Here is a 22663-nt window from a genome sequence, read left to right as displayed (position 1 = left end):
TTTTCTGCTGTTATCCCCCTTTTCCCACTCCCACAGCAAGCTCTTCCTTAATAGCATTTTACTGTGTGCCCTGTATTTGGTTACAGGCTGATTTCTGTAACTATTCACAGGTCTTATCACCTTAAGTATAACCTCCTTGAAGTCAGAGTATAAACTATCTTCCTGTTACCTACCCCATAGTGCCTTGCACACATTGTGCTTAATTAATATTTATTGATTAAATATGTACAACTTTGGAGGAGCAGTCACAAAACCAGCATTTATAATACAGATCTGGTTTTTAGCTGTGTAATTTTTATCCTTGACCTGCTTGAAAACAAACTGTAATAATTACATTTCAGGAGATGACGCATTCATGGCCTCCCCCTCTAACGGCTATTCATACACCATGCAAAACAGAACCTTCCAAATTTCCTTTTCCAACTAAGGTAAGTAAATAAAATGTGTCTTTATACTGTAAGAAAACTCTAAATGGCTTGACTAAAATCATGTGAATTCAGAATTATCTTGCCATTCCCATTTTAGTGGGAGATAGGTAAATAAATAAGTGAATGAATAGGTAACTTCAGATAGTGATAATTACTATGAAGAAAGTAAAACTAGACCATAGAATTGAGATTGACTTAGATTGAGAGAAACTTGGAAAATCTTTGAAGGCAACTTGTGATAGAGACTTTGAGGTCATCACTGCTTGTTGTGAACTATTATGATGTTCTCGGCCACAGATGGTAAGGGTTTCCCAAACTGTTTGTATGAGGAACTACTTTCCAGAGGGTGCAACAACCATACTTATAGCCTGTGGTAACAGTTCTTAGACGATAATTCTAAGCTCATCTAAAATCAACAGATTTGTTTTTTTAAACATTAATTTATACTTACACCAATCATGCAAAAAGGACCCCTAATAATAGCCTTCTCCATATTCTGCCTCCTCCATCTCACCAGAGCTACTTCATGCATACCTTTACAAGTCTTTTCAAATGCATTTGTATGTACATATAATAGAATCATTACATAAAAACATTTTCTCGTTTAATTTCTGTACAAATATATTATTCTATATTTTTAATCAGTCAGCAATAGATCTTAGATACTTTTTCATGTTATTATATATAATATATTACATATAGAGGTATTCAGTTCTTTTAATTGCATCCATTTTATATCTTAACTTAAATTCATTTAGCCATTTCTCTTTGATATTTATCTTGTTGCCAAGTTTTCATTTCTGTAAACATTGCTGTAGTGGATAACTTTTATTCATGCCTTCTTGTGTGCATATGAGTTTCTTTTGTGTAAAAAGCAAGAAATAAAATTGTTGAATATTGAGAGTATATAGTTAATATATATTCTCAAATTCCCTCTATGGTAATTGTGCTAGTCAAAATCTGCACTTGTATTTCCTTTTATTCCTTACATGCACACTGCAATTTGTTATTTTAATCACCAACCTTTGAGTAGGAAATAGTATTCTATTGCCTAGATTGCTGGGGAGGTTCATCATCTTTGCAGATTTGTCATCCATTTAATGTCTATGTGGATTAATTGGCCTATTTCTTCTGCCCTTTAGGCTATACCTTTTGCCTAATGAGTTTTAGGAAAATTTCTGGTTTTGTTTTATGTTGTTTTGTTTGAATTCTTGATTTGAATAATTTATTCCACATACTGCAAATGTTTCTCCCCCTTAGTGCCCATATAAGTTTTATGGTCTAAAAGATTTTGTTGGTGAATAAATTTATCTTTCTCTTGTATAAAGCTTTTGATCTTTAATGTCTTGTTAAAGAAGGTTTTTCCATCTCCAGGATCATAAACATAACTTCTTATTTTTCTTTTAATGTGATTACAGTTTTATTTCCTTTGTTTATATTTAGCTCCATTTATTTTTGTGAGTGTTATGAGGTAGAGATAAAATTTGCTGCATGTATGTGTGTCATACCACTTTTTTACTTTGTAAGTCAGCTATGTTTACACATAAAAATGCACATTTAATGTACAGCCTGAGTTTTGATAGACATATGCACCTTTGTAATCACCATGTTAATTAAGAATTAGAACATTTCCTTCAACCCACAAAGTTCCCTCAAGTTCCTTTCCAGTCCGCCTCCCCCACCACTGGCCCCACACAATTGCTCTCTGTTCTGTGTCACTATAGGTAAGTTTTGCTTTCTCTTGAATTTCATATAAATGTAATCCATACAATGTATATATATTTTTGGCATATATATTTGCATTCTTCTGCTCAGTATATACTTTTGGAATTCTTCCATGTTCTTGAATGTATCAGTAATGTTTTTCTTTATATTCATAGTTCATTTTTATTTCCATTGTATAAAAATACCAAAATTTATTCATTCATTCACCTGTTGATAAACATTGAGTTGTTTCTAGATTTGACCTATTAAGAATTGAGTATTTGTAAACATTGACTAACAGTTCTTTGTGTGAACTTGTATTTTCTTGTCTTACGGGTATACTGAGTCATACAGAAAAAAGTAGAATTTCTGGATTATGTATCAAGTGCGTGCTAAATTGGTTGTATCACTCCTACCTTACCCACTCCCATTTCCCAGCCAAGTGTGATAGTTTCATTTGTTTTCAGTTCAGTTCAGTCGCTCAGTCGTGTCTGACTCTTTGTGACCCCGTGGACTGCAGCATACCAGGCTTCCCTGTCCATCACCAACTCCTGGAGCTTACTCAAACTCATGTCCATTGAGTCACTGATGCCATCCAACCATCTCATCCTCTGTCGTCCCCTTCTCCTCCCACCTTCAATCTTTCCCATCCACAGAGTCTTTTCTAGTGAGTCAGTTCTTTGTATCAGGTGGCCAAAGTATTGGAGTTTCAGCTTCAGCATCAGTCCTTCCAATGAATATTCAGGACTGATTTCATTTGTTTTACATCCTACATTTGGTATTGTCATTCTTTTTAGTTTCACCCATTTTACTGGGCATTACCAGTATCTCATACTGGTTTTAATTTATATTTCCCTGATGTCTAATGATGCTGAACCTCTTTATGAGCTTATTGGCCATTCTTCTTTTTGAAATATTAGTTCAGATTTTTCACCTTTGCCCTGTGGGGGTGTGGGGGGGCGGTGATGCCAGCGTTGAGTGGGTGATGTTTATAGGTTTCTTTTTTCTTTTTTTTCTAATAGTGTCTTTGGTTTGATATCAGGATAGTGCAGGCTTCTTAAAAGGAGCAAGGAAATGTTCCCTTCATCTCTATTTTCTGAAATAGTTTGTGAAATATTAACATTAATTCTTCCTTGTGTGTTTAATATAACTCAACAGTGAAGCTATCTGTACCCCTAGTATTCTGTACTGGAAGATTTTAAATTACAAATTAAATTTCCTTATTATTTCTTTATTAAATATAAAGCTATTCAAATTTTCTATTTCTTATGTCAGTTTTGGTAATATTTTTCTTTTCAGTCAGATTTATTGGCACAGTGTCATTAATAAGCTATGCTTATTCTTTAATGTCTGTAAGATCTATAGTAAAGTTCTCTTTCCCCTGCTATTGGTTATTTGTAGTTTCTCTTTTTGTTTTCCTTGATCTGTCTAGCTAGTCATTTATCAGTTTTATTGTCAGTTCCATCGTTTAGCTTTTTCAGTTTTCCTATTTCTTTGATTTTTGCTTTTATTGTGATTATTTTCTTCTTTCTGCCTATTTTGGGTTTCACTTGCTTTTCTTCTGACTTATGAATTTGGAAGCTTAGATCATGGATTATAAACATTTCTTTTTTTAAGTGTTTAAAACTATCCATTTCCCTCCAGTTCAGTTCAGTCACTTAGTCTTGTCCGACTCTTTGCGACCCCATGAATTGCAGCACGCCGGGCCTCTCTGTCCATCACCAACTCCCGGAGTCTACCCAAACCCATGTCCATCGAGTCAGTGATGCCATCCAACCATCTCATCCTCTGTCGTCCCCTTCTCCTCCTGCCGCCAATCCTACCCAGCATTAGGGTCTTTTCCAATGAGTCAACTCTTCGCATGAGGTGGCCAAAGTCTAAGCCCTTTTTTAAAATGTATCTCACAAATAGTGATATACTGTGTTTTTATTATCATTCAGTGCAAAATATTTCCCTAATTTCCTCTGTGACTTCTTCTTAGACCCATGGGTTATTTAGAACCATGTAGTTTTATTTTCAAGTATTTGAGGATTTTCCAGGGGGGAAATGGCAACTCACTCTGGTATTCTTGCCTAGGAAATTTCATGGATAGAGGAGTCTGATGGGCTACAGTCCAAACTGATTCAGTTTTATATACATTCATCTTCATATTCTTTTCCATTATGGTTTATCATGGGATATTGAATATAGTTCCCTGTGCTATACAGTAGGACCTTGTTGTTTATCCATTCTGTTTATAATAGTTCGTATCTGCTAATCCCAAACTCCCAGTCCATCCCTCTCCTGTCCCCTCCCCCCTTCCCCTTGGCAACCACAATGCTGTTCTTTATGTCTGTGATTTGGTTCCTGTTTCTTAGATAAGTTCATTTGTTTCATGTTTTAGGTTTCACATGTAAGTGATATCATACAGTGTTTGACAGTGTATTCTTTTTTAAAATTTTTATTCATTTGACTGCATCTGGTCATAGTTGTGGCACGTGGGACCTTTGTTGCAACATGCGGTGCTTGGACTCTATTAATTGTGGCGGGAGTGGGGGGCTCAGTAGTTGTAGCACGTGAGCTTAGTTGCCATGCAGCATGAGGGATCTTAGTTCCCTGACCAGGGATTGAACCCATGTCCACTGCTTTGCAAGGGGGATTCTGAACCTCTGGACCACCAGGGAAATTTTGACAATGTATTCTCTATTGGTGATATTTTTAGTTAACAAAGATGAGGGCAAGAGAAGGTTGCAGTGGGCTAAAAAGGTATTAGAGGCAGTGATTATATAAACGAAGATTTTATGTTGAGGCACTATCTGTAGAAGGGAGCAGAGAAATGTGGTGGTGCCAAAAAAGGGTATGATGATATTGTCTGGGGAGTATTTTTTATAAGATGAGGGCATTTTATCATACTTAGATGCTTATGAAAGTGATTTTGTTAAAAAGGAAAAGCAAGCGATAAGTGGGAAAGAAAGAAGGTAATCTTAGGAAATCTTCACAAGAGGAATTGAAATTTGTGCCCAAGTAGAGAATATTTGCCTTGGAGCACAATTAGAACTTCCCAGGTGGCTCAGTGGGTATAAAATCCACCTGCAATGCAGGAGATCCCTGAGTCAGGACGATCCCCTGGAGGACAGCATGGCAACCTGTCCTCCAGTATTCTTGCCTGGAAAATCCCATGGACAAAGGAGCCTGGTGGGCTATATAGTGTCCATATGGTCGCAGAGTTGGACACAACTGAAGTGCCTGAGCACGCATGCACAGAGCATAATTATGTCATTCTTTTTCAAAGGAGGGAAAGCAGAGTGAATGAGTGTGCTTAGGGATAAGTTGGTAGATTTTCCAGTAATAGTTTGAAGTGAACTAAAGCTTTTGACTACCTTTACTCATATTCAACTGTATGTTTTGAACAATCCCTGGCAATGTTCTTCGTGCTGTAAATATACCACTGAGCCATTTAGATGGTACCAATAGAATAGTTTCTGGCACATAATAGCTATTCAGTAAATGTTCGCTGGGAGAAGGCAATGGCACCCCACTCCAGTACTCTTGCCTGGAAAATCCCATGGACGGAGGAGCCTGGTAGGCTGCAGTCCATGGGATCACTAAGAGTCAGACACGACTGAGCGACTTCACTTTCACTTTTCCCTTTCATGCACTGGAGAAGGAAATGGCAACCCACTCCAGTATTCTTGCCTGGAGAATCCCAGGGACGGGGGAGCCTGCTGGGCTGCCGTCTATGGGGTCGCACAGAGTCGGACACGACTGAAGTGACTTAGCAGCAAATGTTCGTTGACTGAATTTAGATATATTAATATATACTCAGGTAACTCTATTTACCTGAGTAAACAATGAAAACAGTGGGAACAGTGAGAGAGATTCTTTTCTTGGGCTCCAAAATCACTGCATATGGTGACTATAGCCATGAAATTGAAAGACGCTTGCTCCTTGGAAGAAAAGCTATGACAAATCTAGACAGCATATTAAAAAGCAGAGACATTACTTTGCCAACAAAGGTCCACCTAGTCAAAGCTATGGTTTCTGTAGTAGTCATGTATGGATGAAAGAGTTGGACCATAAAGAAAGCTGAGCACTGAAGAATTGATGCTTTTGAACTGTGGTGTTGGAGAAGACTCTTGAGAGTCCCTTGGACTGCAGGGAGATCCAACCAGTCAATCCTAAAGGAAATCAGTCCTGAATATTCATTGGAAGGATGATGCTGAAGCGCCAATACTTTAGCCACCTCATGCGAAAAACAGACTCATTAGAAAAGACCCTGATATGGGAAAAATTGAAGCCAGGGGTCGAAGGGGATGACAGAGGATGAGATTGTTGGATGGCATCACCAACTTGATGGACATGAGTTTGAGCAAGCTCTGGGTGTTGGTGATGGACAGGGAAGCCTGGCATGCTACATTCCATGGGGTCGCAAAGAGTTGGACACAACTGAACTGAACTGAACTGTGTTTAGATTTTTTATCTTTCTGAAACAGCTCAGTTAGCTACTTACTGATTATTGCTTTGGCTAAGTTGCTTATACAGGGTTTTGCTTTTTTTTTTTGGCCCCACCACGTGACATGCTGGATCTTAAGTTCCCTGACCAAGAATCAAACCCTCACCCCCTGAAGTAGAGTCTTAACCACTGGACCACCAAGGAAGTCCAGGGTTTGGCTTTTTTGTAGCATGTTTCATTCTCTGAATTTTCAGTAGTTTCATGTGTAATATAGCTTAAAGCTTTATGTGAAGCTTCAATAGGTATTTATTCTCCTTGTGTACTAACCATATGGGCTAGGTCTAATGAAAAGACAGAGAAGGGACAAGTGATGGCACTTGAGAAGGTGACAATAACTGGGGTTACAAAGGAAGTAAGTGCCGAAAGTAAGTTCCCATAATCACATGGGAAGATGAGGAGTACAACAGAGAGGATTTCCTACCCATTAACAGGTCTCCGGTGGCTTAGTGGGTAAAGAATCTGCCTGCAGTGTAGGAGACACGGGTGATGTGGGTTCAATCCCTGGGTCAGAAAGATTCCCTAGAGGGAGAAAATGGCAACCCACTCCAGTATTCTTGCCTTGGAAATTCCAGGACAGAGGAGGCTGATGGGCTATAGTCCAAAGAGTCAGACATGACTTAGCAGCTAAGCAACAGGTCTGAACAGCTTCCCAGGTGGTTTAGTGATAAAGAATCTACCAGCCAGTGCAGGAGACTCCGGAGACATGGGTTTGATTCCTGGAGCAGGAAATGGCAGCCCACTCCAGTATTCTTTCCTGGAAATCCCATGAACAGAGGAACATGGTGGGCTGCATTCCATGGGGTCACAAAGAGTTGAACACAACTGAGTGACTGAGCACACATACAACAGTTCTGAAAGAGCAGTTGATGGTGATGGGTGAGAAGCTGAATTTAAGAACATATTTGGAGAGCTCGTTTATTAGTGAATCACTGTCATTTACTTGTTAAGTTAAGCTTAACTAGCCACTCCACTTATTAATGGAGAAGACAGTGGCAACCCACTCCAGTACTCTTGCCTAGAGACTCCCAGGGACGGCAGAGCCTGGTGGGCTGCCACCTATGGGGTCGCACAGAGTCGGACACGACTAAAGCGACTTAGCAGCAGCAGCCACTTATTAAGTTAAGCTTATTAAAGAGTGTTTCATATTTGCTGTCTGTTTATTAATACTTTCCTTCTCTCAATCCTCAGTCCGATCTGATCTTGCTTTTCACTCTCAATGCCTTACTAAAGCCATTAAGATCATCAGTGGCCCATTTTGGAAGTTCCTGTTAACATTTTTCATTTTTTATCTTCATTGGAATTTTTGTGAGCATTGAATATTGTTTAACTATTTCTTGTCTTCCACTATACACTACTCATCCAGATCAAGAAATTACATGTTAGTTGGTGTTTAATTGGAGGCATAGTTAAACATGAGGAGAACTCTTGATTCTCCCAATCAAAAAGCAGAGAGAACAAACATGGTTCTCTTCTACTGTTCCATATCTTAGTGAAGCTAGAAAGGATTATATGAGTTATGTTTGACATTTCCCTCTTTATCACACCTCACAGACTGTCACCAAGTCCTAATGATTTTAACTCCTTTAATGTGTTTCAATTTCATTCATTTTTCTCTCTTTGTTGTTACCACTGTAGTAAGTCAACAGTCTCCAGAGTGGAAAATATATATCCCAGTGTTGTGTGCATTGGAGAATGGGAGGTGGGAGATGAAAACTTTATTCTTATATTTTAGTTCTAAAAACCCAATTTTTTTTTTGTCTCAAAAATGAAATAAGTACATATTTCTATTCCTTGATCTGAATGACAGATGATCACATTTTATGTCTGGTATATGAGGAATCCAAAGAGAAATTTAGGTCTTTTCAATGTGGAAAAGTTGATAGAGTTATTCTTGTTCATTTGTTCTTCCTAGCTGTGGCATATTGCAGTTTTAAGTGTGCTCTGTTAAGATTATTTATGGATTGTGTTAACTGATTTTAATTCAGGTAATCTTCACCAATGCACAAATGGCTTAAAAGACATACCTGCAGTGAAACTATCAAAAGGAAATAACACACAAATCCTTTTCTGACCAAACAAGAAAATGGCAAAGTTGAGATTGTCCATCTCCAAGTATGAGCTCTTTATCTGCCACTGCATAGTGGAAACAAAGATGCCATAAGCAGAAAAAAAAAGAAAAAATCCAGATTATCAGCAGTAATTTGACACGCATTTTTATCATTTATCTTGCTTTTAGTGTATATAGCATATACCTTGAGATAGTAACTGATAAAATGATGAAAGCATCATAATTTGTACTTAGTGACATTTTGAATTATGTGGTATTCAGTACAACCTTTAACATAAATCAAGTCTAATAAGATTTTATTAAAAACCTCTTTTGTTGTTTCTCCCAGTGTTCTCCCTTTGTTTAAAAACTTGGTCTTTTTATTGCAAAGAAAATGACTGAAATCCAGTACAGAGAGAGCACAGAGAAAACATACTAAAATGCATTCCTTTGTCAGGAAACACTATTGAAACAGACTTAGAAAGCAAAACTAAAGATTTAAGAAACAAATATTAGAAGAAACCATGTAGTGTACAAAGTTATCTCTATATAGATGGATGAAAGTGTAGGTGCTTCTAGTAGTAGTATCAGTTTAAGATATTGTTTGCTTCTCTTTTCAGTTACGTGTGTGTGTGTTAGTCCCTTAGTTGTGTCCAACTCTTTGCGACCCCATGGATTGTAGCCCGCAGACTCCTCTGTCCATGCAATTCTCCAGGCAAGAATACTGGAGTGGGTTGCCGTTTCCTCCTCCAGGAGATCTTCCCGACCCAGGAATCAAACCTGTGTCTTCTGCATTGCAGGCATATTCTTTACCATCTGAGCCACCAGGCTCCTGGTAACTTCAGTTATAAAATACTTGAAAAGCTATTTTTGTGTGTGTACTTATATCAAAGAAAGATACAACAGAGAAAAGTTAAGTCCTAAAGTATAGATAATTTCTCCTCCCCTTCCTTCATGGAGAACTGGTGTGGCACTCCTAGATACCTTTTATATTAACCCAGAAGTTCACTGATTATTTGTTTAATGACAATAAGAGTTGGCGCACTTAAAAGTGAATTAGATACCTCTTTCCCTTCCTTTCTATCCCTCCTTCCCTCTTCTCCTTCCCTCCGTCCTTCCTTTTTCCCTTTCCTTCCCCTCCCTCTCTTTCACACATAAGTCCCAAATAGATTAGATCTTTTCATAGCATATTTAAAATGATAATAATAAATTAAACCCTCTTCTTAGAATAAAAGTGATGTCCTAACAATGAATGAAAAAGTAACTGCCTCAAGTTAGGAAGGCAACGTTTTAAAAATAATGTCATTACTATGTGTTTCCATTGTTATTTATTTATAGCTGCTCTGGGTCTTTGTTGCTGCACAGACTTTCTCTAGTTGTGGTGCATGGGTTTCTCATTGTATTGCTGTGGCTTCTCTTTTTGCGGAGTACAGACTCTAGGGTACATGGGCTTAAGTTGCATGTGGAATCTTCCTGGATGAAGGATCAAACCTGGGCCACCTGCATTGGCAGGCGGATTCTTAACCACTGAACCACCAGGAAAGTCCTGTATTTTTTATTGTTGTTGACAAAAACTGTGATGATTGTCATATGTGCAAGCTTTAAAGACTTGGAAACAGAATTTTCTAACTTCGGTGAGTTTTGAACCCATTTCCTAAAAATACTAAACCATAACCTTTTATTTTCTTGTGAAATTGTTTTGTGTCAGTGACCATTGGAAATCTGTTAGCTAAATTTCAACAGAAACTTTTGCATATTAATCTACACAATTGAAATTTTGGTATCATGATTTACTCAGTATAGCACCTCTTCCATTTGTCTAGCTGTATCTTTGTGATACCCGGTGGAGCAATTATCAAACCAGTTTTAGTGTCAGACTGTATTTTTGTGTGTATGTAAGGAAAGCATTGTTGCCATTGATAAATATAATTTTTAATTACTCTAGAATATTATTTTATCTGAGCCCTTTAAAATTTTAATATTTTGGTCTTACATAATATATACTAGTTAAATAATAATGCAAATGGCAACCCATTTCAATATGCTTGTCTAGAAAATTCCATGGACAGAGAAGCTTGACGGGCTATGGTTCATGGGGTCACAAAAGTCAGACGCAACTGAGCACACACATACTTGGGAGATACAAATGCAAGAATGTCTTGGTGGTGGGGAGTACATGATCAAAAAAGCTTGGAGACCAGTATCTTTAAGCTGTAGTCATCTCCTATTTGTACTACTGCAGTTATCTCCTAACAAAAATATCTTTACTTCCATTCTAGATTTCTCAAAGCTGTTCTCTACTTAATAGCCAAGGTAATCATCACAGTATGCAGATGTACTTGTATAATTCTTCAGCTTAGTAAACTGCACACACACCCACACACACACAAATCTTTAATATGGTCTGTAAAAATCAGCTATGTGATTTAGCCTCTCTGGTCCTGAGTTTAATTTCTTAACCCTCTTCCTTCTATACCTTTTCCTCTCATGGGCTGCCTTGAAGTTCTTTATACTAGCTATGCTCCTATTCTTTCTTGCCTTTACACATGTTTTTCTGTCTACCCTGAACACTTATGTTTTTCATCCTTTCCCAGTTTACTTCCTACATATTCTTCAAATTTCATCCTGAGCAGTACCTACTCAGGGAAGCCTTTGCTCATTTTCCTGGTCAGGGGTGTGTGTGTGTATGTGTATCTGTATGTTTGTTTCTCATGTGCACGTGCATGTACACACACATAATAATATAATTGTTATTTTTATATTACTTTATAATACTGTGTAAGCATTTGCCCTTTGTTGTACTTAACACAGTTGCTATTTTATCTTGATTTGCATGAGTAGTTGTAAAAATACTCATTGATATTAAGTTCCATGAAGACAAAGGCCGTGTCAGTTTTTGCTTATTGTGTTTTTCCAGTTCTTAGATATGTGAGTGAATGTGTATCAAGGAGTTTGGGTTTCAGCCTTAGGAAAAATGAAGAGCCATTGTACACTCTGTGAAAAATAGGGGAGTATTAATAATATATACTAAGACTTGGACTTTAGAAAGGTCAACTAGAGGCTATAGTTGAGTGAAAGAGAGAAAAACTAGAGCCAGGAAGATCCGTTAGATGACCATTGTAAATGAAAAAAGGTAAGAACCTATGTCTTTGCAGTACAGATGGAGAGGAGAAGGTGTTGCATATAAGTAGATAGTCTAGACATAACCCAGTCATATTTGCTTATTTATTTGATAGTTTTTGTGTTTTTTTTTAGGCCACCTGTGTGGCACATAGGATCTTAATTCCCCAAACAGGGATCAAACTCATGTCCCCTGCATTGGAAACATGGAGTCTTAACCGCTGGACCACCAGGGAAGTCCCTCCAGTTGCTTTTGGTCACTAGCTGACTGACTATTGTCAGAGGTGAGAAAAAGGAATCAAGTGACTACTTAAAAGCTTAGGTTATTAAACTGTTAGACCATTTACAGGTAGATGAGTATAAGACAATTAGTCATTCAAGGCCAGGTAGAGAATTCTTTACATATAAAAAAATAAATGTTTGGCTGCGCTGGGTCATAGTTGGGACATGCAGGATCTAGTTTCCTGACCAGAGATTGAACCCAGACCCCCTATATTGGGAGCACAGAGTCGTAGCCACTGGACCACCAAGGAAATCCTTCTTTTCATTTTTAATAAGATTCACAGGAATGACCTCTTGGTCACTGATGTATTTAAAGACTTTTTTAGAATAGCTTTGTTGAGATAGAATTCACATATCATGCAAATCACCCATTCAGAGTATACAGTTAAATGGTATTGAGCATATTTATAGATATGAACAGCCATTATAGCAGTGAATTTTTAAACATTTTGGGAAATCTGTGGTGATCCAATGCTTAGGACTCTGCACTTTCACTGACAAGGGCCCGAATTCAATCCCAGGTCAGGGAACTAAGATCCCACAAACCACGTGACATGGAGAAAAAGAATTTTTTTTTAATGTTTAGAACATTTTTATCACCTCAAAAGGAAGCTCCCTAAATTTAGCTATCAACCTTTTTCCTTCTGTTCCCCTCCCTGTCCTACCCAACCAATATGTCCTCTCTGTTGATTTCCCCTTTCTGGACATTTCATGTAAATGAAGTCATATCATATATGGTCTCTTGCAACTGGATTCTTTCTCTTCACATAATGTTCAAGGTTCTTCCAAGTTATAGCACGTATCAGTTCCTTCATTTTTTTTTTATGGTCAAATAATAATCCATTGTTTAGATGTATATCATTTTGTTTATACATTCATCACCTGATGGAGGGCTTCCCTAGTGGCTCAGACAGTAAAGAATCTGCCTGCAATGAAGGAGACCCAGGTTTGATCCCTGGGTTGTGAAGATCTCTTGGAGAAGGAAATAGCAACCCATTCCAGTATTCTTGCCTGGAGAATCCCAGGGACAGAGGAGCCTGGTGGGCTGCAGTCCATGGAGTCACAAAGAGTCGGACACGACTGAGTGTCTAACACAACAACAGCTGATGGAAATTTGGGTTGTTTTGGGCTTTTGGCTACTATGACTATTACTTCTGTAAACCTTTGGGCACAATTTTTTGTGTGGACATGTTTTCAGTTCGCTCGGTTATATAGCTGGGGCAGAATTGATGGATCATGTTGTAACTCTTATGTTTAATTATCTGAGGAACTGCCAGAATGCTTTCCAAAGCAGCTAGATGTACCATTTAGTATTTCCCATCAGGCTTTCAGTTTCTCCACATTCTTATCAACACTGTGGTTATCTATCTTTTTGATTCTAGTCATCCTAGTGAGTGTGAAATGATATTTCATTGTCAATTTGATTTGCATTTCCTCCCAATGACAAATGAAGTCAAACATCTTTTTATATGCTTTCTGGCCACATTTCTTGGGAAAATGTATAGTCAGATCCTTTACCCAATTTTTTCATTGGGTTACTTGACTTTTAGCATTGAGTTATAACGGCTTTTTATATATTGTAGATACCAGTCTCTTATCAGATGTATGATTTGCAAATATTTTCTCCTCAATTTGTTTGTTGTCTTTTCACTTTCTTGATGGTGTCCTTTAAAGCACAAAAGTTCTTAATTTTTATGAAATCCAATTATCTATTTCTTTCATGTCATGCGCTTTTGGTGTCATATATAAGAATTCTTTGCTAAATCCAAGGTCATTAAGATTTGGCACTGCATTTTGTTCCAAGAGTTTGTAGTTTTATCTCTTAGATATAGGTCTTTGATCTATTCCAGGTTAATTTTTTTAATATTGTCTGTGGTAAGGACCCGACTTCATTCTTTTGCTTATGACTATTCACTTGTCCTAGCACCTTTTGTTGAAAAGAGTATTCTTTCTGTGTTGGAAGATCTTCACACCCTTGTTGAAAATCAGTTGACAGCTGATGTAGGTTTAAAGTATTTTTAAACAGCAAAACTATATGTTAGGTTTGATACTGCTTGGATTTCTCTTTCACAGATAATTCTGTCATTCTTAGATTATACTTATTTTTAAGTAAGCTTTTGAGGAGATTAGGGATGTTTGTGTAATCTTCGTGTGCTGCACTGTGTACCACAGACTTAACCTAGAAAAATGTACAACTTGCACTTGTGAAACAGCTGTTCTCATCTTGAAAGTTGAGTTTGAAAAGTTTCTTTCCTGGACATTTTGGCTTTCTTTTTACTGATGCTTGCTGAGTACCAGGCACAGTGCTAGTATAGGGCTTACAAAGAAGTATGTAAAATGAGTATGGCAAATCTCTTCCTCAAGTTGCTGATTATGAGATATTGGGAGCAGGGAGGGGGAGTAAAATGACATGGAAATAACTGTGAAGGGGTTACTAGTTCATAATAGTGGTATGTTTTGAGTATATGTAGTTTGCATAACTATTTTCACTTTAATATATCATTATTAGTATTCTTTAAAAAATAACATTTTCTTAAGACCAAGAATTAAATTAGGATATGAGTGCTAAGGATGCTGCTAAAAACAAATGACTGTTACATAGATTGGTACTTTTCTGTATTAAGGCTCTGGGAAGCTCTGCTACTGACCATTGAATTGGTGAAGCTGATCAGATGGGATCATTAAATTCTTTCGGTGTTTTTTTTTCTTTTATGCATTCTGTTTTTGTTTGTTTTGTTTTTGCTTTTGTATTTTATGCATTCTTAGTAACTCAACAGAATCTTCCATTGAATTAGTTGGAATTGAGTAGTTTAATGTGAAGTATTTTTCTCTAATGAACCTTTTTCTCTTAATGTCACTATATAATTTTATGTCCCTTTTTCGCAGGAGTCTCAGCAGTCCAGTTTTGGCCCTGGAGAACAAAGTGAGTATTTCTTTTCCTCTTGGTTTTTATGTTAAGCTGTTCATTGCACATTCATTTCTTGTGGTCACATCATATGTTTCTTTAATAACTCTTTTGTGTATCTTATCCCAGTGTTTATGATCTGATGATTAGTAATGGGTTGAACTGAATCTTAGCTTAAAAAATGAAGAATTATAAATCACTTGGTATCAAATAAGCTATGTTTATTAAGTATTTGAACTAATAGTTCAGACCTCATGAGTTCAATTTGATGGCCACCTCATATCCCCAAGAGCCATTCTATTCTTTCTGGGTCTTTTTAGCTGGGAAGAAAGTCTGATGTCTGCTACAAAATCCCTGTCTACCTCCACTCTCTTGGTCTCTCAGAAGAACTTGAGGGGAAGATAGCTTTGGGGAATTTCAGTGTGGTTCCACAAATTGATGGCTGTATGAATTGGTAGTGGTAAGGTCAGGAACCTTGCAAATGTCTGGGCTTCACCATAAAGCTCTCTAAAAAAAACCAAATGTTCTTTTGCCAAGAGCAGTAACTTCTCAGATACATTTACTCTGGTAATAAGCTATTTAGAGAGATTAAAATGTGGAGCTTTTTAGTCCTTAGTTTGTTGACTTTAGTGATCTTAAAGCAGAGGTTAAACTAGAAGAATATCCATTTTAAGGTTAACAAATCTTATGTAACTATTTCTTTGTTCTGTCTTAAAGCTACAAATAGGAAAAAAGGACCCAGCATTATAAATATATAGTAAATAACTAACTGTAGGCCAGAAAGTATTCATTTTCTCTTAAAATCTTTTAAAAGTATCTCTTTTCTTCTACTCCTCTTCCCCCATTCTCTCTGCCCATAGCTAACTATGGGCAAATGGGACCATAAGCTGCACCTACTCTTTATTACCTGTGTTTTTCACTTAATTTGTTTTAAAACTGTCTTTATATCAGTATGGGCTTCCCTGGTGGCTCAGACAGTAAAGAATCTGCCTGCAATGCAGGAGACCTGGGTTTTTGATCCCTGGGTTGGGAAGATCCCCTGGAGGAGGGCATGGCAACCCACTCCTGTATTCTTGCCTGGTGTCTCCCTATGGATAGGGGAGCCTGGCGGGCTACAGTCCATGGGCTCACAAAGAGTCGGACATGACTGAGTGACTAACACTGTCACTTTTTTTTTTAATATCAGTATAAAGCTCTAGTTTATTCTTTTTAAAAACAAAAAGGTGTTATATTATTGAAACTATCCTAATGTATTTATGTAATCCCCTGTAGATGGGCATCGGTTTCCAGTTTTGCTGTTGCAAACCATACTATAATAAACTGTGTGAGTGTTTATTTGTGTGTATGTATTCCTCCAGATGTACTTGTAGTGTAAATTCATTTCCTTTTAACCACTAGGTCAGTGGATATGTGCATTTACAGTATTGGTAAGATAATATTATCAAATTGCCCTCCAGAAAGATTGTATGAATTTACAGTCCTACCAATAACATGTGACAAGCCTGTTTCCACCAGTATTGCATATTATGTACATTACTACTACTACTACTAAGTCGCTTCAGTCGTGTCCGACTCTGTGCGACCCCATAGACGGCAGCCCACCAGGCTCCGCCGTCCCTGGGATTCTCCAGGCAAGAACACCAGAGTGGGTTGCCATTTCCTTCTCCAATGCGTGAAAGTCAAAAGTGAAAGTGAAGTCGCTCAGTCGTGTCTGACTCTTCACGACCCCATGGACTGCAGCCTACCAGGCTCCTCCGTCCGTGGGATTGTCCAGGCAAGAGTACTGGAGTGGGGTGCCATTGCCTTCTCCTATTATGTACATTAAAGTGTTACCAATTTCATGGGTGAAGAATTATATCCCATTGTTTTGATTTATATTTCTTTGAGGTTATATAGGTAGACATTTTAAAATATAAGTAGCCATACTATAGTTGCTGATGTCTGCATTTCTTTTTGCTCCAGAAAGATATAATCCTTCTTCTAAAACTTCAAATGCACACCAGTCTAAATCGTAAGTTTATTGCTTAATAAGTTTAATGTTTGTCTTTTTTTTGCTCAAAGTCTAACTAGTAGTATCTGGATACCTAGAACACTTAGAAATATGTGTTTAATCTTTTAAGGCATGGGTAGGCAAACTTTTATGTAAAGGACCAGATAGTGAAATAGTTTATTAGACTTTAGGGTCCAGATGGTTTCTATCTCAACTACTCAACTTTGCTGTTGTACCATAAAAGCAGCCAGAGACTGTGGCTGCAGTTATGTTCCAGTTAAAACTTTCTTTACAAAACAGGCCTAGATTTGGCTTGTGGGGCCATAGTTTACCTACCCCTGCTCTATGATTACACTTTTTTCTTATCTTTCAGAAGTGTTCATGTTGATAGTTTGTTTAAAAAAACAAACAAAAAAACACGTGAAAAAATACAGGATTCTTCTTAGTAAAGCCCTCTATTTGACCACAAAATGTAGAATGTTAAAGTAGCGTAGTTCATACTGTCTGTGTTGTTTTCCTACTTTTATTTTATAGGTAGACCCAGAAATATGTATCAAAATGTAGTAGAGTGGTATATTGGATGAATAAATTCCAACTTAAAGAATGAACTTCTACTGAATTCCTGAGACCACAAGTTAATCCAGTGATTGAAACAAAATTCTAAAGGAAGTGAATAAACAGTATAACCACAGTCTATACTGATAACTTCAACCTCTTCAGCTGAACATAGTGGGAATTGAGTGAGAATGAAAATACATGAATGCAAGAAATTTCACCTGACTGCTGAAGAGTTCAAATTATGTAAATTTCTATTTATCATATTTATTCATATGCAGAAAACCGATGTGAGCTTACCATATATGTGTAGATTACTTTGGTTTCTGAGGGAACAAGAGCATCCAGTACCTTAAGCAGTATGGTAAAAGCTTTGACATATTCACATGTGTAAACAGGTTCATTGACCTGCCATTATTAAATCATAAGGGCTGAGAGAATTCAGAGTAAGTACATTTCTTTATAGGAAATCAGTCATAGAGATGTACTGAGACCTTGACCAAATGAAGACTTTTTTTTATCTGTCCCACTTATTTGGTCATCCTTAGAACAGATTTCATTGTTCTATAATCATCTGGTTACTTTGTATCAAGGTGGTCTTTTATGTGAAACTCTGAATTTGGGATCAGATTTAGAAACTCAAATTAAGCTTTGAGGGGAGAGTACTAGTAGTAGTAGGAGTGAAAGAAGAGCTCCTTTCCATTCATTGGAGACTGTCAGGAAATTTTGAGAAGAAAGGTAATGTAACTAGTGGTGATAGAAATCAAACATTTTCTAGTTTTCCCTAAGGTTTGTGTTAATTTTTCCTTTCTTATAAAAAAGCAAGGAGTGTTTTGTGATTCATTACTCAGTTTTTAATTTTGATTTTGATTCTGTGGCCTTAAGGAAAATTTAAATTTGTAATTTTACTTTTAAAAATTAATTCCAGGAACTGTTAACTTAAAATATTTATTTGTGTTTTTTTAATAGTTGATTTGAATTTTGATTAAGAAAGATTTGGACTGTGGAGTTATTTTTAATTCATACATGGTTATTTCTCTTGTATAACCAAGGTTCTTACCCAAAATTGTACACCTCTGAAGAGCACTCATCTTTCATAGCAAGGCATTTATGAACTAGCACTTTGTGTGTTCTGATTTTCACAATTACCCAAGTGTACATATCTCTTCATAAAACATTGGGGATAGTGAAAGAGAATTGCTGATGCTTTCATTTTATCTTCCTTCTTTTTGAGAGTCATATTCCTCTAGTGGACTATTGGGTATGAGTACGGTAATTTGTTTTAATAATGAATGAGTTTGTATATAAGCAATTAGAGAAAAATTAGAGATAACAGAAGTGAGTATAAGAGTTTTATTTAATTAGAAAAGAAAGATGAATTTTTACTTATGGAAAAGTTAGAGCTTCCAAAATTGAAATTGTTAAATTTCATCTTTCTCAGTTTTTTACTCTGGATATAAACCAAACCAGACAGAGTAAGATTTACTGGGTCTTTTCTTTATTTTTCAATTAAATCTTTGGCTACCATGGTGATTATTTCTAGAATTATTGTTGAATATCTAATACTCTGCTATGCCATGATGAAATTCCCAAAATAATTATCCTTTCTGTCTTTTCCTTCTAGTATGTTAAAAGATGACTTAAAACTAAGCAGCAGTGAAGACAGTGATGGGGAACAGGTATGTCTACTTATGATTTACTAGTTTCATACAGTGTTTGTTTTTATTGTATTTTACAAGAATTATAATTGAATAATATATTTATGATCCAGGTATTTAAAATAAGTTCATTCCTGCTCTTCTAACACCAGAATGTTACAGTTTCCCGCTCTGTCTTTAAACCTCCATTTTTTCCCCTTATTTTTTTTCAAAAATGGCTTTTCTTTATTACTTACCATATATCAGAACATCCTCATGAAGCATGAGATTGTTGACAAGAAGAACTATTAACACAGCTTTTAATCTTATCCTGGCAATTCGTTATTCTTCAGGTAAATACAGTGTTTCATAAGTGTTAAGTGACCATTGATGCATATATTAGAGAAGAAAGTTTTTCTATTAAGATTTCACGTATTGTTCACATTAAGCAGATAAAGTACTATTGATTCATTTATAGATTTCCTCTCATGTTTTAATTTTAGGATTGTGATAAGACAATGCCAAGGAGTACACCAGGAAGGTAGGCATCCTTTTATTTTTTGTTTTATTTAGAGTGGAAGGGTCAATCTAATAACAGTGTGTAGTGATAAAGTAATTGACCTTATAAAGTAAATATTATTATTACAACTCTGTAAATTAACTAAAAATCATTGTGAGTTGTGTGCTTAAAATAAATGGATTTTAGAGTATTTTGTACCCCAGTAAAGCTTTTTTTTAAAGGTGAGTACTAATGGCTAATGCTGCATTTCAGAAACTTTTTAAGGAAGTATTTATTTCATTTATAATGAAGTTCTAGAATCATAGAATTTGAAGAGCTTAACAAATAGTAAACATTTTAAATAAAGTGGAGTGTCAACTTTGAATGCTTACCTGTTGTCATTCTTAAAAAAAATATCTTTTGGTCATTTATATTTTTTATTTCTTTTAGTAACTCTGAACCTTCACACCATAATAGTGAAGGGGCAGATAACTCCAGGGATGATTCTAGCAGCCACAGTGGATCTGAAAGCAGCTCTGGATCTGACTCAGAGAGTGAAAGTAGTTCCAGTGACAGTGAGGCAAATGAGCCATCCCAGAGTGCATCTCCTGAGGTGAGAGGGAAGCAAGAGGGTCCCTTCTGTAGGCACTCTGAAGGCCCTTGGTGATGCCCAGTATTTACTTTGAGCTTTATTTTTGTTTCAACCTGATGACTCATGTTATTTAGTTATGGTGAAAAGAAGTCTTAAATAGTATAAATTCACTATAGCTTGATAAAATGTGGTTTAAAATCTCTGTTGGTGCCTACATCGTTTGTTTGCTTTCTGGAATTAAATGTACTGTATGGTTCCTGACAGGGCTATTTAATATTAAAGGCTATATATATAATAATTAGCTTATCTTCTCATTCAAGTGATTAGAACTATTATTATTATTAGCCTTTTGCTTTGGTTCAGTTAGAACTATGAAAAACAAATGCTTTTGTGGTATTAGGCATTATGTTTTTTCCTCTTCCTTGAGATTATAAAGAAAGGAGAAAGTTTCAGTACTGAAAAAGCATACTTCTTTCCCTGTTTTTCAGCCTGAACCACCTCCCACAAATAAATGGCAACTTGATAACTGGCTGAATAAAGTAAATCCACATAAAGTGTCACCAGCTTCTTCTGTGGACAGTAATATCCCATCATCTCAAGGCTATAAAAAGGAAGGCCGAGAACAGGGCACAGGGAATAGCTACACAGATCCAGGTGGTCCTAAAGAAACAAGTTCTGCTACTCCTGGACGAGACTCCAAAACTGTCCAAAAGGGATCAGAAAGTGGGCGTGGGAGGCAAAAGTCTCCTGCCCAGAGTGACAGCACAGCACAGAGGAGAACTGTAGGAAAAAAACAACCCAAAAAGACTGAGAAGGCAGCTGCTGAAGAGCCCCGTGGAGGCCTGAAGATAGAGAGTGAAACTCCTGTAGACATGGCTACCAGCATGCCCTCCAGCAGACACAAAGCAGCCACCAAAGGCTCAAGAAAACCCAATATAAAAAAGGAGTCCAAATCTTCCCCTCGACCTTCAGCAGAGAAAAAGAAATACAAGTCAACAAGTAAATCTTCCCAGAAATCAAGGGAAATTATAGAAACAGATACCTCATCCTCAGATTCGGATGAAAGCGAGAGCCTTCCTCCTTCCTCACAAACTCCTAAGTACCCTGAGAGTAATAGGACTCCCGTTAAACCCTCCTCGGTGGAGGAAGAAGATAGCTTTTTTCGGCAACGAATGTTCTCTCCTATGGAAGAGAAGGAACTTCTTTCACCCCTCAGTGAGCCTGATGACAGGTATCCACTTATTGTGAAGATTGACCTGAATCTCTTGACTAGAATACCAGGAAAGCCTTACAAAGAAACAGAGCCACCCAAGGGGGAAAAGAAAAATGTGCCAGAAAAGCACACAAGAGAGGCTCAGAAACAAGCCTCAGAGAAAGTTTCCAACAAAGGCAAGAGGAAACATAAGGTTTGTAATGGGTTTTTTGTTGTTCTTGTTGTTGTTGTTGTGTGAATATCATCCTCTAAAATGCATTGGAAATCTCATTAAGCCAAAAACTAGCTAGTTGATTCATAGCTATGAGGGAAAATAGAGGTGAGCCTAAAGCCCTGATGAGGCAGTAGACATAAGAGTCTCTTGAGGACCACTGTCCCTCTCTCTGTCTCCTTTAGTAAAGAATTATAGTTTCTAATCAGATAAGAAATGAACCAGTGCATCTGTTCATAGTGTGTGCTGGCCAGTATAGAGGTGAGAATGAAGCAAAGATTGCAAACTGGCCTTCTCAACATTCTTAAAATTTTGGTTTTAAATGTCTTTAGTTGGGATATGTACTCTCCAGGTTGTCACACTTCATAACACTTTCTTCTGTCTTATATGCAGACCAAGTCACATGTTTTAGATCACAAATTCCAGCTAGTAAATTGATTCACCAATGTTAACATGTCCTTAAGAATTTCACCAATCCATTGTACATAGCTGTGCCATAGCTTTTCTGCTTTTTCAGATACCCATATATGCAAGTTCAGAATTAAAAACATCTGCTGGCACATAGCCAGCTCTCATCCCTAAATAATTCCAAGATAATTTGGATTTACAGACAAAGCTTGGTATATACTTTTAAGGTCAGCTTTTTTTAGACCTAGGAAATGTGAAAATTCATGGATATTTGTGCTGGACAATAATGGACATATAACGGAGCTGAAAAACTTACGTATAGAGACAGATTTTTTGGAAAGAAGTGTGATCTCTCAACTTTAGTGAGAAATCTTTAGAGGAGAGTACATTTTACTAATTTGTATTGAAGAATAGTATAATTTCCCTTGATACACATGTGTGAATGCGATTGTAAGAGATTGAAAACATGAGCAGGTGAACGGGATACCAGGTGGACTCAGAACAAAATCCCAGTCCCAGTTAACCTTGAGAACCTCCTATAGGAGGACAGGAGGAATGTAGCATTTTCTTAAAATGAAAT

General features: G+C 36.9%; 1 protein-coding gene and 1 long non-coding RNA gene across 29 annotated transcripts in view; one reads left to right on the top strand and one right to left on the bottom strand.

Moving 5' to 3' along the window:
- Nucleotides 1-22663, top strand: part of AFF4 (ALF transcription elongation factor 4) — a 93036-nt gene that overhangs the window by 48633 nt on the left and 21740 nt on the right. For 16 of the 28 annotated variants that reach the window (XM_081502784.1, XM_081502791.1, XM_081502792.1 and 13 more), the window contains 7 exons: nt 342-428; nt 14960-14996; nt 16941-16989; nt 19148-19202; nt 19664-19701; nt 20110-20272; nt 20740-21657. In XM_081502784.1, the coding sequence (XP_081358910.1) occupies nt 342-428; nt 14960-14996; nt 16941-16989; nt 19148-19202; nt 19664-19701; nt 20110-20272; nt 20740-21657 (1347 nt within the window). Of the gene's footprint in view, nt 1-341; nt 429-14959; nt 14997-16909; nt 16990-19147; nt 19203-19663; nt 19702-20109; nt 20273-20739; nt 21658-22663 lie in introns of all 28 variants that reach the window. The other 12 variants (XM_081502802.1, XM_081502807.1, XM_081502806.1 and 9 more) reach the window with 2 other exon arrangements.
- Nucleotides 3922-8805, bottom strand: LOC145510719 (uncharacterized). Its single transcript, XR_014057233.1, has 2 exons — nt 6556-8805; nt 3922-5348 (listed from the first exon to the last, which is right to left on the bottom strand). It is a non-coding gene; the product is annotated as an uncharacterized LOC145510719 (long non-coding RNA).

The sequence above is a fragment of the Giraffa tippelskirchi genome, chromosome 6 (genome assembly GCF_054371585.1).
Source record: "Giraffa tippelskirchi isolate mGirTip1 chromosome 6, T2T-mGirTip1v1.2.pri, whole genome shotgun sequence".
NCBI lineage: Eukaryota > Metazoa > Chordata > Mammalia > Artiodactyla > Giraffidae > Giraffa > Giraffa tippelskirchi.
Note: the sequence above shows the minus strand (reverse complement) of the source record. Positions and strands in the feature narration are given on the sequence as shown.